This window comes from Protomyctophum bolini, assembly GCF_963924005.1.
Source record: "Protomyctophum bolini genome assembly, chromosome: 3".
In the NCBI taxonomy this organism is placed as follows: domain Eukaryota; kingdom Metazoa; phylum Chordata; class Actinopteri; order Myctophiformes; family Myctophidae; genus Protomyctophum; species Protomyctophum bolini.
In genome coordinates, this window is record NC_137864.1 from 1,704,657 (window position 1) to 1,723,482 (window position 18,826).

Here is an 18,826-nt window from a genome sequence, read left to right on the forward strand (position 1 = left end):
AAGGACGGGAGAATGCAGGTTTTCATAGTAAATTGCGACCTAGGGTCGCAAAAATAATTTATTTTATCATTAAATTATAAAATACATGAGCTGGCAGCCATCAGTCAGGTTTCACCTGATGCAGTGATTTCATGAGCCCGCTGCCCTCCTCACCTTGTTGTGCTTTGCAGCTGCAATAACCATGAAACATACACAGTTCCGACTCTGAGTGTAATTGTGCGAGTTTACTTAATTTGGTGCAGTATATATTATTATTATATATTATATTATATTATATGATTATTATATTAATTTGGTGCAGATTACACCAAACACAGCTGAAGTGCCATTGAGCATAAAAAAGTAAAATATTGTATTATATTTGTCTGCTAAACTAACACATTTATACTTTAGTTTTGTGAATTGGTGAAGACTTTTTCCACTTGACTACTGGACATGGACAGATTGATTCAGGGTGTGTGTGTGTGTGTGTGTGTGTGTTGGGGGGATTAAATAGTTGAAAACTGTATTCAAGACAGCACTATACGGTTACTGAGAAATGTCCCCTGGGAGCATGTTAGCATTTTCTAGGACCCTTTTTGAAGGGCACTTTTTTGCATCGAGGTGCCCACTCCTCCGTATAGTGCCTACTCTTCTTGTCTCCGCTCCGTTGCCGTCAGGCTGTATGACAAAGTCAATCCACCCACAGCGATGATGGGGCTTGAAAACAAGTGATGCAATACTGATCGCGTAGTAGTGTCATCACTCAGAATACACCCCTCTGCCCTTTTGTTTGTTTTCACACGCATGAGTCTTCATGTGGCCCTTCAGATGTTGCCCTTGAATGAAGCTTCTTCTGCAAACAGTACAAGTGAAGGGCTTTTCCCCGGTATGAATCCTCATGTGCATCTTAAGATCATACTTTCGAATGAATCTCTGTTTGCAAACTGTGCAAGCATAGGGCTTTTCCCCTGTATGAATCATCATGTGGTTCTTCAGAGTACCACATGAAGTGAAGCGTCCTTTACACACTTTACAACTAAAGGGTTTTTCCCCAGTATGACTTCGCATGTGCTGCTTTAGACCACCCATTTGACGATAGCCTTTGCCACAAACTTTACAAGTAAAGGTTTTTCTTCCTGTATAAGACCTCATCTGCTGTATCAGACAGCTCCCCATGAACTGAGTTTGTTTTGATGACTCCAGGCCCTGGGTCAAGTTACTCAAAGACAATCTTTGTCCTTCCGCATGCTGTGTCTTGTGCGATTTCAGAGTATCTAAAGCCGACTGACCTTCCCTAGTCTCCTCCCATTCATCACTGTCTTCAGTATCAGATTTAGAACAGTGTGGAGAGAAGAGATGATCAACCCTAGTTGGTTGTGATGTGCCACAGTCCTCTACATCGGCTTGTGTTTCCATGTGATCCGCTGAGGTGCAGGCTAGATGTTCAGTCTCTCCGTTATCATCATCATCTTCAGTTTTCACTGCTAGTAATGTGAACGTTGACACAGCAGCCTCCTCTGGTCTCTGAAGAATGCCCTGCTGTTCTTCTTTAATGTGTGGAGGCTCTGGGTTCTCCTGGACCAGCCTGTAGTTCCTCTCCTGCTGTTCAGTGGAAAGGTCATCTGTACACACAGGGAGGGGCAGGAACCCTAGGCAAAAGTCAATCACAGTGATATTAGAGCTTGCACTGCAGGTGTGTAGTTAGGTTGTACAGTAGCTCCAAATATTGGTGAGACATCTTGCTACGTTCCTCCATTGATTAGAAATTAATAATAATCTAAAATAGTACAAAATGTCATGACGTTTAACCAACAATTTTTGTTTATGTGCTAAAAGAGCTACTTTGCGGTTTCTCTGTGCAATTTACGTCAGCGAGGAAACTGCTTTTGGAATATCAATGTCTGTCCAACGGAGCAATATGGATCAAGCTATATCTCGCCGATATTTGGAGTCGCGTCATGGTAAGGTAATAAGGGTGTAACAATTCTCCAAATCCACAGTTGAGACCTTACATTTTGAACCACGGTTCAAAGTTTAAAACAAATACCGAATCTCATTACTACATTATTACTCTCACTAATAGGATCTCATAATAAGTTACAATACAAAGCCTTTTATAATCACTTTTTTTTTAATTTAGTCTAGGATCATAGTGTTATTACAATCATAGTTGTAAACTTGTAATACATTGCATTATGCATTATAATCACTGTTATACAATGCATTGATTACAGTATAATGCTCACAGACGCAGTGCGAACAACATGACGTTTCTTTTCCTGCTCCAGGCGAGAGAAAACATGTCTCCGCATGCTGGAGGCTTTCAAGCCTAAGCCTTGATTTCCTCTCGTCTCATTTCTTGTCTGCAGACTGTGCCCCCATGCCAGTGGGGGGGGGCACACTACAAATCCTGAACCTATGAATCTACGTCACTACGTGGTCATTGTGGTGCTACAAATTTAACCCATTTTGACCTGGGAAAGATTCTACAAATGCCTTCTGAAAAACCCATGTTTCTATACAGTATGTCAGTGGTTCTCAAACTATTTAATGTCAAGGACCCCTAGAATTATATGTAATTGGCCACAGACCCGTCATCTGAAAATATGTTGTTCCAGGGACCCTCCCCCAGAAGCAAAGATTTGGGCCATATTTTCATGATTTTTCAAATATAGCAGACCTACAAGCTCCCATCTGTGACACGATCGTAAGCAGTGAAGATGAAGGACCATAATGTCCATGACCACACCTAAACAAGCATGACAACATTTTGTGGCTTTGAATCTACCGTGGTGCATCTGCTTTGTCGGACGTCTACGAACACATAGGCCTGTGTTCGGGGTAGGGACGCCCGGGTGATGGTGGGAAATATTGGTCATTGCACATAATCCGACGGGCTGGCGGCAGCACCCATCAGTGGGGGAGCAAGGGAGGAGTATAGGACAAAGGGCTTATTTCATCCTGGGGGCCTCCTCACTGGCAGGTGACTCAGTTTGGATACGACAGCAGTGACAACACAGATGTGTGTGCGGGGGAGGAACCAATAGGCTCCATGGACACAGAACAACTCTTCCTACTTCCGAGGCCCTTATTCTCTACTTCCTTCAGGTGTTACCGATTATGCTAATTAAGGTTCTGTTCAAACAGAGTCAGGGTGCTGCTATTGTGCACGTTGGCTCACTGGAAACACACTGCTACACCAGTGGGTCTCAAAGTGTCCTTGAGTCAGCGCCGTCTCTACCTATACGCGCAGTACGCACTGCGAGTAGGGCAACGCGCCGAGGGGGGCAACAAAATGTGCCAAAAAGTGCCAAGCCGACCCTCAAAATAACAATTTTCTTTGCGGCTCCGCCGCGTAATAACGAGCAGCTGCGTGTGTGTGCGTCCTCACAAACAGTGAAAATAGCCGATCTGCATGAGAAATAGCAGTGCTCTCGTCGGGAGGGGGGGGGCAGCGAGTAGGGCAACCAAATGGTCAGCTATACGGCCCTGCCTTGAGTTGGTTCCAAATTCCGTTTGTACACTCTCAGAGTTATGGGGGTCCTTGCAATGAAAAGGTTTGAGAACCACTAAATGGAACAGAGCCTTAGGTGCTCTTTACATGAGGATGGTGTTCATAAAAAACGGCAAAATAAAGTATCGTTTGCTGCTGTCATTTAGACGAGAACCGTGTTCACAGGAGGTGAAAACGCAACGAAGTGAAACCACCTCCCAGAGTGGAAATCTTTTAGAACGCCTTCCTATGGTCTCCATATAAACAGGCCAAACGGTGGATACGCAAAAATTGTGACATCATGGCTTACGTCAGCTCTGGTCGGCTCACCCGTGTCCTACGTTTTTACATGGTGTCATAGGCATGCGTCAGTTGCTAGGGGAAACGAACAACAACCATGTCGGATAGTCCTGGATGAGGACGCGACGTTTGTTTACTTTCTGTGTAGAAGAAGAACGGAAGTAGTTCTACGCATGCGTGACTTATGTCTATGGTTTATATATGCACTGCGTCACACGGAACCCACAAGGACACGCGCCACCTAGCGACCTGGCATATATATGCATGCACTTTGTAGCGTTTTCATTCAAGTGTGCGTTCTCATGTAAATGGTCCAAAAAAATGAGAACGCAACGGGACTTTGACGTGTTATATGGAGATGGTCGCCGTCTAAAAGAGGCCTTAGTTAGTATATCATCGGTAACACCTGCGAAAGAAGTATATGGAAGGAAGGGGCCCGGAAGTAGGAAGCGTTATTCTGTGTGCATAAAGCCTATTGGCATAACAACTATACATTGAGGAGAAAAAGGGGGGTAAATTTATAATTGGCTATACTCTAAATTAAAAAAACACACCCGTGTGAACTGAGTGATGCAGCTCCCCCCCCCCCCCCCCCCACCTCTCTCTCTCTCTTTCTCATTAGCAGGCAACATTGCAGCACTATCACTCTCTCTGTTTCTGGCGCCCCCTACTGGTACCCTATAGTCATATACTGGTGCTCATGACCACATGGGTACCGACGGTACATACATACATACATACATGACCACATGGGTACATAGGTGTACACGGACATCGCTGGTTGTAGGAGTGGTTGCACCACTCAAAAATAAACAGTATGACAGAAGCCACAGACAAAACGTCAGCCATAAGTTACATTCCCAACATGGTGGCAGAAGCTACACAGCCTGCCTACTGTACAGTGGGCAATACTATGCTTATGCTTTAGGGCAGGATAGTTAGGAACCCAATCAGACTCTTAAGTCTGAATGCGTCAAAACCTTACAGGTCCATGAGTTATGGTGGTCCGTGGTCTAATGCAAAGTGTGGTTCGGGGACCCCCAGGGCCCTAATATAGACTACAGAGGAAAAAAAAGTTTGAATATTTTTACATTTATAACACCACAAAAAAAAACACCACACATCTTGCACATGGGGGCCAATGAGACCATGTGTCTTCAACAACAAAAATGATGATGGCGCTGTCAAACAAGTCTATGAAACCAAAGAAAACATTGTATCTGTAAGAGTTTTATACATATACTGTAGTCTCTCTGCTAAGGGGACCCCAGGCTGCAGTAGCAGCAGTTACCACAGACGTCTGCCCTGGCCTGGACACGATAACTGCATCCATAGGATGTGGGCTGGAAGACGCAGGATGTATAAGCTGCACTATGACGTCACTTTCCTCTTCGGTTTTGAACCGCGTTTCCCGCTGACATTTTTTACCATTGATCTAATAGAGCTAATAATAGAGCTTGCTCAGGGGATAAATTGAATCTTGTAGTGAAAATAGCTGATCTACATATACACAAAATACAAAGAGAATAATAAGATAATAAGGCATGAGGAAAGGGCCCCCTTGTGTCTAGGCGAGACATGACCTTTGACACGATCTAAATGTCTCAATAGAAAACCAGGGAGAAAAAAATACAACCTCCCCTATTATATTATTAAAATTAAGTCAGATTTTTTTTTTTAAGGGTACATAGTAGTTAATGACCAGCGGATTTTCCTTTGAAGAAAGAGCCATAACAACTGCTTACAATAGCAACTCTTTTATTCGTAAGTTGTAACAGAACAAGCATTCAACCACACCAACTGCAATTAAAGAACTGGTTCACACCTATAGCATACCCGTGGTCTCAAAATGAGGACTTTTATTAATATCAATGAATCTTGGCATGTTGGCATGTTTTTTATTGATTCTCTCTGATATCCACCGTGAAGCAGCATCCCTGTCACTAGGTAAAGTTCTGCTCTGCTGTTTTACCCCCCGTCCACCACCACTGTGATCACAAGCTTTAAAACCCTTTTTTCCCTCGGAATCGAGGCCTGAGTGTTTGAACAGAACGTCAATGTTAGTGCTTAGTGGCTCATTACTGAATCGTCGCTACCTCACGGTTACAACATTCACCTCGTCACTTCTGAGAAGACGACTTATAAAAAGACATTAGCCACATTAGCTTCATGGGGATTTTCCTTCCGGTTCATTTTGGGGTCTTCCAACAGAATTCTATAGGGAAACTGCTATACGTAAGGCTGCTACGTTATTCATCTAACCCAAGATGACTGTGTATGACATGACATGTGTACAGTACACTAAAATATGTATCTAAAAACATTTTAGGTTAGAAATAAGCAACGTAACATAAACATGCTTCACACTGCCCCTCTCTTTCTCCCTCATGCTGTGTGAGATCATGATGCAGGCCAAAAACATAACCTTCTCTGGCTCTTTCCCATAGCCCAAGGAAAACCCATTTCAAGCACACACCACACTTTTATTCTACCTATGAGGGCGGATTCTGCCAATGCATTTCAATGGGAATGGAGCCGTTTATTGCAGAAATACGCAAATGGCAGCAAACTAAAGTAGAATAAAAGTGGGGTGTGTCATGTGACCGTGCCCTTCACCAGGACTTCAAAACACACTAGACTAACCTGACTCCTCCAGATGGGGGCAGTATTGAGTTCACACGTTCCCTCCTCCTACCCGCATTTGGTCTCTCTCAAGCAGAAACGATGAACCCGAAGCAGCGGGACAGAAATCTGATATCCCCATAATAATTTACAGTTGTAGTTCTTGTTAGGTTGTGTTTACATGTGCGCTGTGGCACAGCTTCAATATGTCATCAGTCTACGCCAGGGTTCCCCAATAGGCGTCCCGCGGGCCGCATGGAAGAATTTCAAAAAATAAAAGAATATCCCAGATATAAATGGCATTAAATGGGGGTCAGTAGCCTATGCATGTCAAACTGGGCATCCTTTTCAAATGGGGTCTTGCCCTGAAAATGAATTTTCAGGGCAAGACCTCGACCTCGCGCGTGCAGACTCGGCCCGGAGCCTGGTACGCTAGTCAAAATATGGCCCTTGCATATCGCGCCGATCAGCAGGAGTACATCATCTCAGCCCAAGAGAGACCAGATGGAAGCAGCAGGAACTCACTACTGCCACCATCTGGCGGAGTCAGGTTAGGTACACACAATCAGTCAAGGTGTTATCCCCAAAACCAACAAACAACGTAAGTCAAAATAACATAAAACGACATAATATAAATCGACTAAACACATTCCCATAACAAATAATGACTTTTTTAACACAGCAATAAACCACTACAGACTAATGTCACAGAATTATACAGTTTTGAGGACGTATGTATGAGCTATGTGTACTTATGAGTCTTTGAAGAAGGAAAGGCTCAACTGACAGATTTCCGTCCTGTATGAAGTAACCCTTGTTTCCTGGGAGTAGCAGACTTTGGATAAAGGGTTGCATGCCACAAACTACAAATAATGTTTATTTTCACTGTAATGTATGAATCTTCATGTGGCCCTTCAGATGTTGACGTCGATTGAAGCTTCTTTCACAAACTATGCAAGTAAAGGGCCTTTCTCCGGTGTGAATCCTCATGTGTACCTTCAGATCATATTTCTTTTTGAAACTTTGTTCACAAACTGTACAAATGAAGGGTTTGTCCCCACTATGAACCATCATGTGGTTAACCAAAATAGATTTTTGACTAAAGCTTCTTCTACAAACTGTACATGTGAAGGTTTTTAATCTGGCATGGGACCTCATGTGTTGTTTCAGAGAACTCATGTAAGAAAAGTGTCCGCCACAAACTGTGCAACTAAGGTTATCTTTCCTTCTGTGACTTCTTGTGAACAGAGTTTGCTTCGTTGATTTCAAGTCCTCGCACGGCTCGTCGGTCAAAGGCAAGCTTTGTCCTTCCACATGCACCGTCTCGTGTGATTTCAAATCCGACGGACCTTCCCGGGTCTCCTCCCACTCTTCACTGTCTTCAGTAGAACAGTGTGGAGAGAGGAGCTGGTCATCCCTAGTTGGTTGTGATATTCCACAGTCCTCTACATCAGCTTGTGTTTTCATGTGATCCATTGAGGTGCTAGCAAGAGGTTCTGTCTCGCTGTTTTCGTCATCTTCAAGTTTTACTGTTAGTAAAGTGAACGGTGACTCAACATCCTCCGCCAGTCTCTGAAGAATGTACTGCTGTTCTTCTTTAACATGTGGAGGCTCTGGTTCCTCCTGGATCAGACTGGAGTTGCTCTCCTGATGTTCAGTGGAAAGCTCCTCTGTACACACAGGGAGGTGCAGGAACCCTAGGCAACAGATTAAATGATTAACTATTATAAGTATTTAAACTCAATGATACTTAGTAGAGGCTTTTGGACGTTTAGTTAACTTCCGATGATGCATTACAATATTATGCTCATTGACTTAACACAGCGAAACAGCTCTCAAGACTATCAAGTCAACGAAGCGACTACTTTTTGGAATCAACGGAGCAAGATATCTCACCAATATTTGAAGTTACAAATCAAGGTAAGATAACTACACAACGGAATAGGGTAGGGATGCACATTAATATTTTATTTGAATAACGTCCGTCCAGGGAAGTTCAATATTCAAATTTGAGGAAGTTTCTAATGTTGCTCTGGAGAGGGAGGTCTGGAAATGTCTAGCCTACTGCTGCTGTGGCTACTAGTAGCAACAGCACTGCTCTGCCACCCAAACCTCTACCGAAGTGACTTAATTGTGTTTTCTTGTTTTTTAAGAGGGCAGTGGCTTATATTTCTAACCTATAATGTTTTCAGATACATATTCAGTGAGCTGATAAAATTAGTAATACACTGCATGGATGTCATCTTGAATGACATTAAAAGTGGAGCAACATCAGCTGTATTTGCAATCAAACTTGTATCCATGCGTTTTTTTAAATCGTCACCTCATTATGGCAGGGGTTTCCAATATTTGTCAGGCCAAGGACCCCTGGAAGATGAAGTAGGGACCCCTGGAAGATCAAGTAGGGACCCCCCCCCCGCCCCCCCCCCACTACATATTGTATAGAATTATGTTACAGATTAAACTTTTTCATAGACGTCATACTGTAGTGTAGCTTCATAGACTTTGACAGTCCAGTTTCAGTTTGACAGCACTATCATCGGTGTCAGATTTATGTTAAAGTGTATTTTCAGACATTACCACTTATACCCTGGCCTCAATACTTTACCCTCTCTACACCAAATCTCTGCTGAAAATAGCTGATCTCGGACAATCTAATTTGTTCCTCAAGTGCAACCAAACCTACTACCTGGGGATGAACATACTGTACAATGTCCGAGCGCTCCTGTGGTGCTCGTCATAATCTAGCCTGTGCTGCACAAACTAAAGGCATGTGTGTGTGTGTGTGTGTGTGTGTGTGTGTGTGTGTGTGTGTGTGTGTGTGTGACGTGCGTGTGCAATTTTACAAAGGACTGTACCTAGCCAAGCATGACAGAATTGTTCATTATTGCCAAAAATGTGTCACACATGTTTGATTCCTCTGTTGTGTTTCACAAAGATTCCTGTGTGAACAGCGGAGGCTTTTCTATTGGAAGTTGGCTGTGCTTTTGATTCAAGTTTAGAGGAAGCTTTCCTTACTAAACAAGTGAAATACCAAGCATCTCCTCTATTATAATAGGCAGTCGATCTATCCGGAGGAGAAGGTGCTTTGTGTACCATGATATTTCCTAGGGGTTATGACAGACTGAAGTGACCCATGTTGACTGTCTGAATGAGTTCATGTCCATGTGTATATTCGGTACATTTAGGGGCACAGAGAGACATGTTGTTTTGAGTATGGGACATCCGAAGCGACTGAGAAATGTGTGTGTCCTTGATATTTATAAATAAATGTGTGTGCGAGCGTGTCTCAGTCTCACACAAGGAGAGACATTTGAATGACAGAAACCCGTTTAGAAAGTGTATGGTTGATGTGCACTTAAGCGGGATCGTGGTATCAGGAACGTGCACAACTGCACATACAGTAACTAACTGTGTACTGTATGGCTCTGCGGCCCATCAGAGCACAGTATACAGGTATGTTGCGCTATTATAACCAACCGTCTTACTCTTATTTACAAACACTGCAAGTCAGGACGAATTTCTTCAGTACAACCACTAGTATAAATATATAATTAGTTCCCGACTGATGCATCCGTCTCACGATAATATCACAATATACCAGTAATTATTTTTACAGTGAACTGTAGCGGCTTTCTCATTGTCACTGTGGCAGCATATGACAGTACTCAGCCCGACGGAATTAAAACAACATCCATGTTCAGTTTTTGATCCAAATGGGACGTTTTCAGCGGCTAAAATCATGACAGTTTACAAATGTTTTGAGCCAGTGAAACCACAGTCGCAAAATCCCTCATTGTTGTGCTCACCTTTTGCGAGCAACATGTGCAGATCCTCACCAGGCCAGGTTGCCTATAGAGCGCCGCAGGCCCGCCCCCTTTCAGAAAAGCGAGTGGCCCAGGAAATGAAACCCCAATGCATTCTTCCATCGGCACTTCCAATATAATTTATTTAAAGACGGTTACGCCGCGGACAAAGCCAATTCGGATCGTGACGAATCATGACAATGAACACAATGTTTTGGGCCGATCAAATCATTAGAAAGAAGAAAAGAAAGTCAGGAGACAACACTATTTGTTTTGTTTTTCGTCTTATAAATTATTTGATCGGCCCAAAACATTGTGTTCATTATCATGATTCGTCACGATCCGAATTGGCTTTGTCCGCGGCGTAACCGTCTTTAAATAAATTATATTAGAAGTGCCGATGGAATAATGCATTGGGGTTTCATTTCCTGGGCCACTCGCTTTTCTGAAAGGGGGCGGGCCTGCGGCGCTCTATACCCAGGCCTGTGAAGTGCATAGTCAGTCAGAGGAGCATTGGAATGGAATCTGCTCAAACTGACTGACAGATATACTCATACAAAGAACCATATATAGGCTATATATTGTCGCTGTCGGGTGGAAACCTTGCATGTCCAAAACAGTTCCTATATATCATTTATATAAAAACTAATTCAAATAGTGAAAATAGCCAACAAGCTCAAAATGCATTGTATCTTGGTGCATTGGGAGCTTGGAGATGCTATTGTATAGCTGCTATTTTCACTTTAGTACACTCTTGTATGATGAAGTATAGGGCATTCATTTGTGAAACAAACATTTAAATATCGAGAAGATACAAGGTTTCTGCATGACAGCGGCGATGTATATGTCTATATGATTTCATATTTTGCATTTATCCATCACAACATTATTTATGTTTACTGGTATTTGTATTTATTTGCTAGCTTTTTAGTTTAAATGTTATGAAACCAACAATATATCAGTCAAAACATTGAAATCGGTGGTGTATTGTGGGACTCTCCAAAATGTACTGTATATCGGCATGGGAATCCAAACTCTGTCATCGGTTGGGCTGTAGATATAGATTAGATATATAATAATAGGCTACATGGCATAAACACATCAATATTCCTTTGTTCCAAGTAAAGAAGCACCTATAGGGGCGGGGTTTTGTTGAAAGTCAACGACACATAATAGTTTGGACCAATTTGTCTGTTTATTCAGCTCAGTCCTGACACTTCTTCCTTTTTCTTTTTGAGTGGTGCAACCACTCCTACAACCAGCAATGTCTGTGTACACCTATGTGTTCACCTATGTATGTGTCCGCCTATGTATGAGCACCAGCATGACTATTAGTACCAGTAGCGGCGCTGTTTGCCAGAAACAGAAAGAGAGAGATAGTGCTGCACTGTTGCCTGCTAATGAGAGAGAGAGGGAGGAGGGGGGGAGAGGGGAGTTGCACCACTCAGTTCACACGGGTGTGATTTTTTTCTGCCAGACATGGGTCAGGTTCAGGTTGTTTTATTTTATTTTTTCGGGTTGGGTTGGTCTCTCATAATGGGTCTGGTTTGTCACAAGGAAAGAAAAATATAATAAAATAACTTGGCTCCGTGAGGGAGCCAGGCTAACAGTAGTTGGCTCCAGGTGCCACAATTTTGAACGTAGTAATGTTCAGAAACTATACAGACTAAAGACAATAAATATTATATTTTCATGGAAAACATGAGAATCGTGATCTCAATTTTGGAGAGGAAAATTGAGATTCACATTTGAGCAAGAATCAGGACCATGCAGTACCTCTGATACCATACGTTTAGCTCATTGACCATGACTCATGGTATACTTGACCTTACTGCTGACCACTTTCCTTTTAGTACAGTAGCGGCGCCTATAGGAAAATAATATGCATCATCTTGCTTTTACATATGTTCCTAATTCTAATTCTATGGTTAATTTGTCCAGTTTGCATGCACGCACGCACGCACGCACACAACTTTAACCTAGGGTCTCTACTCTACTTTGGGCCATTATTTTCAGAATAAAACAAAACAAAAAAGTTTTAAATGGCAAGAATTATATAGCATGATGCCATGAAGCGCAGACATGGTTAGCTTTTAGAGTTGCTACTTTTTCTCTTTGCAGGATTTTCGGTGGTGAGGTGACCACCGCAACTACAACATGACGTCGGTGAAGAGGTCACCTCACCACCGAAAATCCAAAATATGAATAGGCCTTTAGGCGGATTAGGCTATTAGGGGTACTAGAATTCTTGCTGTGCAACCATAACTAAAAAACATCGCATGGATGCACCTGGGACGTATCCTCAGTGATGTATCCTGAGGTCAACGGGGTTTTGGGTCTCTCAACATCATACCCCTCACTCAGGTGACCCAGCCGGGAGTGATCGAGTCCCGACTTAAGTCCCAGTAGCTACTCTCAATCAGTCCCACAAGGGAAAAACCAGGGGCACACAATCCGTTGGAACTACTCCAGGACTACTCTGCCAGGGCTGGGAGGTACACTTCTGGCAAATGGAGGGACTAGGCTCTGTGGGTTGTCTCCTGTCCGGGCCCCTCCTACGTCTCACCAGGTCCACTCCTGCTCTCACCAGGAGTAGAGCGAGGACCTGTGCGTTGCACCAGAGTCCCAGCACCACACAGTTCATTCAGGAGTGGTGGGCAATGGTTCCGCAGGGTCATGGTGCTGCGGTTCCGCTTGCTGCTTGCATGGCCCTCCCAAAGGCCTCACCGAGGGTTGTTGGGCTTCCTCCTCACGGAGGACACAGGCTGGGGCGCTAACCCATACTGCTCACCCGGGTGCCGTCTCTCCGGTGGTCACCAGACTATACCTGGTTGTCACATAGTCTATTCCTATGAGTCACTATAAATATTTAACCCAATTGCCCCGGCCCTCAGGGAGAACACACACACACACACAAACTTAGGAACTGTGTGAACAATTCTCTTATCGGGGGCGAAATACCCGAAAATGACCACACCAGACAGATACTTCAAACATGGCTCTATCTTCTAAACTGTTTGTGCGACAGATTTCCTGAGATGCTCAAAATGTTCAGAATACTCATGTTTGAATACTCAATAGACCATAATGCACATGGCGGTCATCTTTCCACAAGTTAATGGCAGGGTGGAAACTATAGCCGCAATTTGCCATTGACCGCCCATACATCCAAACAGACAAAGTCCTATCTAATTGTATTAAATTATGTCAAACTCACTAACATTGCAGATGTACGAAAAGCTTGAATGATGCTCTTTCTATATCTGCAAAGTGTTTGTTTCATAAAAATCCACCATAGACATGTTATGAGCTACTTTATGTCAAGAAATTCATTGGAGGTGTTTTTTTTTTCAAGTGTTGGAGTTTAGAAGTGCTCACTTTCAGTAACGCAACCTGCTGCCTCCTGCATTGTGTCCATTACTCCAATACTTAGAAAAAGATCACCTGCAGGACAAGTGAAATTGATTACACAAAGAAATTAGCATTTCGCTTATTCTATGTAGATTTTAATCTGCTGGTGTTCTAGTTTGTCATCAGACCATGTCAACTTCAGTCCGCGTCAACCGTCGCCGTAGAGACGGACCCAAACGACAGATGTTTTTCACAGTGAAATAATGCGTAGTGGTCCGTGTCAATGCCTGTGTTTTTCCTTTATTTTAATCACAATTCCATTTCCAAACAACATAGCCTATAAGCCTACCGATGTGATTCTTGTCTTAAGCGTCAGGCAGGCGTTGTGTGGAGTCTGTGGACCTTCGCCAGGTATTGTTGTTGTTGACTGTCACGGGAAGAAGGGGTTGTCCGACTATTCCTGTTTCTTAAATTATCCATTAGCTTTTATACATTCTATTCTATTCGCCATTGAAGTATGAGTACGTGTCACGTACATTAACCATGTAGCCCAGCATGTATAGTGCGTGAAAATAAACGCATTGATGAATGAAGGAATAAAAAATAAAAAAAACCTTTCTGACTGGATTTGAACTTGTCCTGTTCTCAGCATAAGTTCACCTGTCTGGAGCATAGTCCAGTGTGCCATTCTATCGACGACGTTTAGTAACCACAATCACATCATGGAGTATGGAACCAGCCGTTGGCTGATTTACTTGGCCTCTTTAGTGATCTTTGTTGTCTATGAGGTCATGTTATAAACACACTGTCTACCCTATAATGCTTCAATTATTTACAATTTCTAAGTAGCCTGTATAACATAATGACTAAGGTGAATTTAGGTGATGATGGTGAGAGATGTTTTTAGAAACAAATTGGTCAGGAAGAGCTATGTTGCAAACCATTGTGGTGACTGAGGTCTGAACTTAACCTAGTGACCATGAAGGTTTTGTGCGTTAATGGCTGGTTCCATACTCCATGATGTGATTGTGGTTACTAAACGTCGTCGATAGAATGGCACACTGGACTATGCTCCAGACAGGTGAACTTATGCTGAGAACAGGACAAGTTCAAATCCAGTCAGAAAGGTTTTTTTTATTTTTTATTCCTTCATTCATCAATGCGTTTATTTTCACGCACTATACATGCTGGGCTACATGGTTAATGTACGTGACACGTACTCATACTTCAATGGCGAATAGAATAGAATGTATAAAAGCTAATGGATAATTTAAGAAACAGGAATAGTCGGACAACCCCTTCTTCCCGTGACAGTCAACAACAACAATACCTGGCGAACGTCCACAGACTCCACACAACGCATGCCCGACGCTTAAGACAAGAATCACATCGGTAGGCTTATAGGCTATGTTGTTTGGAAATGGAATTGTGATTAAAATAAAGGAAAAACACAGGCATTGACGCGGACCGCTACGCATTATTTCACTGTGAAAAACATCTGTCGTTTGGGTCCGTCTCTACGGCGACGGTTGACGCGGACTGAAGTTGACATGGTCTGATGACAAACTAAACTAGAACACTGGAACCCCAACACCACTACAAGGATTGTTGTGCGTATAGCGCCGTACGCCGTAGCATTGATTGATTGAAATATTTATTAACAGCATCCTTTCTTTTGCAAACAAAGAAATGACTTGAGCAGACCGAGTCTGGATTCTGGAACACCATCACTTAGCTTATAAATGGGTACTTTTTCCTGATTAGTTACTTGAAAACGTGCTGTGAAACTGTGTTTTCTGTTTATTAAAGTGCTGGATAGACTCCTATAGCCCCATATGTGCCCTGATCCCTACGCTCATTCTGTAGCTCCGAGGGAGAGGGCACATATGGGGCTAGATAGACGGACTCCCTGTTGCTGAACATTTGTGTGTACTATAGTGATACGTTTGACCAACCTGCTCTGTGGTTGATGTCTGCGTTCAGAACCAGGTCCAGAACCGTGCGTTGCTGCTTGGAGCAGTATGCGTGGTGCTCGTAGTCTGTCAGGATCCTTTCAATGACCACAAATATGTCCTCAGCGGCCGCGCAGAGCCGCTGGTTGATCAACGACTTCACTGTTTGCAGTAAAGTCATGTTAAATGAACGGTTGAATTGTCTGACAACGTTGAACAAATGAGGCTACCAGCTAGCTTTCATGTAATCTGAGTTCCCAGATGTTTTGGGTTTTTTTTAGCTTTCATGCGAACTAAAATAAAAGCCTGTACCGAGGCTAGATTTCTGCTAACGTATAAACACAACAATAACACGGCAGGAAGGCGCGCCAGTTTGACGTGTTTGTACGTCATCAACAAGAGACGACATTCCATTCTTCCACACGGGATGACGTCACGTTTTTGCCTTGAATAACATCTGTAGGAATAACCAGCTACTATAGGCTATTAACAGCAATACATAGATATATCTATGATTAACAGTTAATAGAATTACAGTACATTTCAAGTACAACTCAATAATCGGATCTAATCGGTTATAATAACTCTATGGATCTAATGGGTCTAGTTGGACCTTTTTAGTTATTTCATATCTTTATATTCTAATATAATATAATTATACTTTCTCTACCCCAAGTGTAGACGAGCCTTTCCCAAATTAGATGGATGTGTAGTGTTAAAAATAATAATATGAATTAATTGATTAAGTATTAATAAATCATTAAGAGCAACCATAAATAAACAACTGGAGGTTGTTTGAAACAAGTCTTTTACTTTTACCACTACTATTATTTTCTTTGACATAGCCTGTCATATATAGTTTCACATTAATATCATTATTAAATGTTAACTAGTAAATATTATAGTTAATATTTAAGTACGATTAGCTGTATTTTACAGTTAATTAAAGATTAAATAAATAAACAAACAACACCATAGTTTTATTATGAACTTTAATTATGAAAGTGTTTTTTATTAACAAACAATGCAAGCAGATGGACTGATCCTGATTGGCTGGAGAATGCGACATCACAGCTCATCCTTAGTCGTCTCATTGGCTGCTGGTGTCACCTGACAAAGGAACACAGATTAAATTGGATGAAGCAGTGGATCTCAAAGTGGAATCCAGGGATTTGGGGAGTTCCAGGGGTCCCCAGCAAAAATGTATAATATATAGCATGGAAAGTCAATTGAATCACTTTAACCCTATTTCATTAAGACTTCACCATTAACCATTTATTGCAAAGATATTGTATTTGTATGGCGGTGTGGCCCTGCTAGTTTGATATCTCAGATTACCTGTGACACAGCTCTGATTATATCAACAACGACCCCCCCAGAGCAGAGCACAATATAAAGACATTAAATGAACAACATAACAACTTTCAATGTAATGCCATATATCACAGATCACAATAGAACAATACATGAATCACATTATAATCACAAATCACCCATTACAGAATATACCACGTATCATGGTACAACTCCTGAATCAGTAAATCACATATAATCACAGAATCACCCATTACAGAACTAGATGCCACAGGGAGGAGGCCAGGGAGATGGAGGGAAATTGCTAGCATTTAGAGTGAATGCAGAATAGTAACTGCTTAAATGGACCGCCCGGTTTGCACTGAGAGAATGTGGATGACTGGATGTGAGTGAATGTGAAGGGAGTTGACATAGACAGACAGCTGATTTAAAGGAGCAGACTGATATACTGTTCGAGAATGAATGAAGGGGTCCGGGGAAATATATAAACCTTCTGACTTCCATGACTCAATGAACTGACACGCACACGCAAACGCGCGCACGCACACAAACACACACACATGCACACACACACACACACACACACACACACACACACGCACACACACGCACACACACACACACACACGCACACACACACACACACACACACTTGTGTGGGGGGTCCCTGGCACAAAATACTTCCTGATGGCCAAATACATGTTAATTTGGGGGTCCTTCATAAAAAAAAGATCCACAGTAGAGAGATGAACTGTACGCATATACACACACCTCATCTTCGTCATCATCATCATCATCATCATCTTCAGGCTCTTCGGGCAGCACTCCTCCATTGTCCAGGAACTTGGACATGGTGTCAAAGTCTCTGCCGCCAGTGTAGTCCACCACCTAGAGCACAGACAGACAGACAGGCACAGAGACAAGCTTTGTTGTCTCCACCAGGCCGACGGCTACACAGCTGTACACGTCTGTGTACAGCTGTTGGCCCGGTCGATGCTAAACATCTGCACACACACTCCGTGGAACGACTACTAACCCCTGCCCCAAATTCTTCAGAACGGTCAGTTATAAACCTTTTGCTAAACACACTTTCATTACATTACATACTCGTACACGTTTGATCCGTACATCACACACTTAAATCTTTTCAAATCGGCGTCATACTCCTAAACAAATTTGTGTCAAATCATCACAAACACTCCTATCCTTCTGGTGGAGACCTGGGCCTATAGTTTTTCTAGTTTTATTTTCTATTTTGGTTTTGTTGTGTTTTTGTTTTGCACTCCATTTTAGTGTGGAAATCTTTGGAAGATTGTGTGACTTGTGACGATTGGGTCCAATATTTAGTTCAGTGACCAAGCATGGGGCTAAAGTAAAGAACATCCACTCTTCCGTTGGAAATAATATCTTGTTTCCGGTCTAAAAAAAAAAGGTGGCCACCATACCTACTTCACGCTCATACGGGAAGAAAACTAACTGGAGATGGGATGTCTTTATTTTGGCTAATACTACACCAGTAATACCAGCTACACTAATATTACTACCAGTAGTAACTTTATCACAGAGGCGACGAAGGCAAGGTGGTCGCTTGGGAAAAGGAAGGATTCCGGGCTCCTCCTGATTTAATGTTTTAATTGCTTCTGATAAGCAGGTTGGTGCTTTGCATAATTGCGGTTGTGTGTGAAGGTAACGCACATGGTAAAGCAATTTGGATAAAGGCGCAAATCAAATGCCCACATATATGAGAGTATGAAGTAACACGATTCTAGTAATTTAAAGAAAAGGGACAATAAGACACACTTTTCGCGTGCGTGCGTGTATGTGGGTGCAGTACCTCTTCCCCTCCAGCAGGGAAGTACTTGAGCGAGGGGAATCCAGACACGACCACAGACTCCACCTCGTTGGCGGTGGAGTCCATCTTGGCTATGATGATGTCATCGTGGTCGGCGTACTTCTCTGCCAACTTGTCCCAGATAGGAGCCAACTCCTTACAATGAGCACACCAT

At 42.6% G+C, this 18,826-nt stretch overlaps 2 protein-coding genes across 3 annotated transcripts in view; both read right to left on the bottom strand.

Annotated features, from left to right (window-relative positions):
- Window positions 1-444: 444 nt before the first annotated feature.
- LOC308312679 (uncharacterized protein) lies at window positions 445-15,828 on the bottom strand. Of its 2 annotated transcripts, none has more exons than XM_080759348.1 (2): window positions 15,510-15,828; window positions 445-1,631 (listed from the first exon to the last, which is right to left on the bottom strand). In XM_080759348.1, exons 1-2 carry the CDS (start codon window positions 15,685-15,687, stop codon window positions 742-744), a joined length of 1,068 nt encoding a protein of 355 aa, XP_080615474.1. In that variant the 5' UTR covers window positions 15,688-15,828; the 3' UTR covers window positions 445-741. The 2 variants fall into 2 exon arrangements, with proteins under 2 accessions (XP_080615474.1, XP_080615475.1); XM_080759349.1 differs by lacking the exon at window positions 445-1,631 and adding an exon at window positions 7,159-8,094.
- Window positions 15,829-16,484: 656 nt separating this feature from the next.
- pdia2 (protein disulfide isomerase family A, member 2) overlaps window positions 16,485-18,826 on the bottom strand; it is a gene marked incomplete at its 5' end in the record, with an annotated part of 11,195 nt that continues 8,853 nt past the window's right edge. Inside the window, 3 exons of the mRNA XM_080758014.1 lie at window positions 16,485-16,616; window positions 17,592-17,708; window positions 18,655-18,826. The exon at window positions 18,655-18,826 is cut by the window's right edge and continues 7 nt beyond it. Coding sequence (XP_080614140.1) covers window positions 16,575-16,616; window positions 17,592-17,708; window positions 18,655-18,826 — 331 coding nt within the window. The 3' untranslated portion in view covers window positions 16,485-16,574. The remainder of the gene's footprint in view (window positions 16,617-17,591; window positions 17,709-18,654) is intronic.

What these genes read in the sequence shown, in the direction of transcription:
- LOC308312679 (XM_080759348.1), bottom strand. Translation starts at nt 15,687, where the DNA reads ATGACTTTACTGCAAACAGTGAAGTCGTTGATCAACCAGCGGCTCTGC. An exon ending in AGACATCAACCACAGAGCAG is followed by an intron (nt 1,632 to 15,509) that starts GTTGGTCAAACG and finishes ACTTTTGCCTAG; the next exon opens with GGTTCCTGCCCCTCCCTGTG.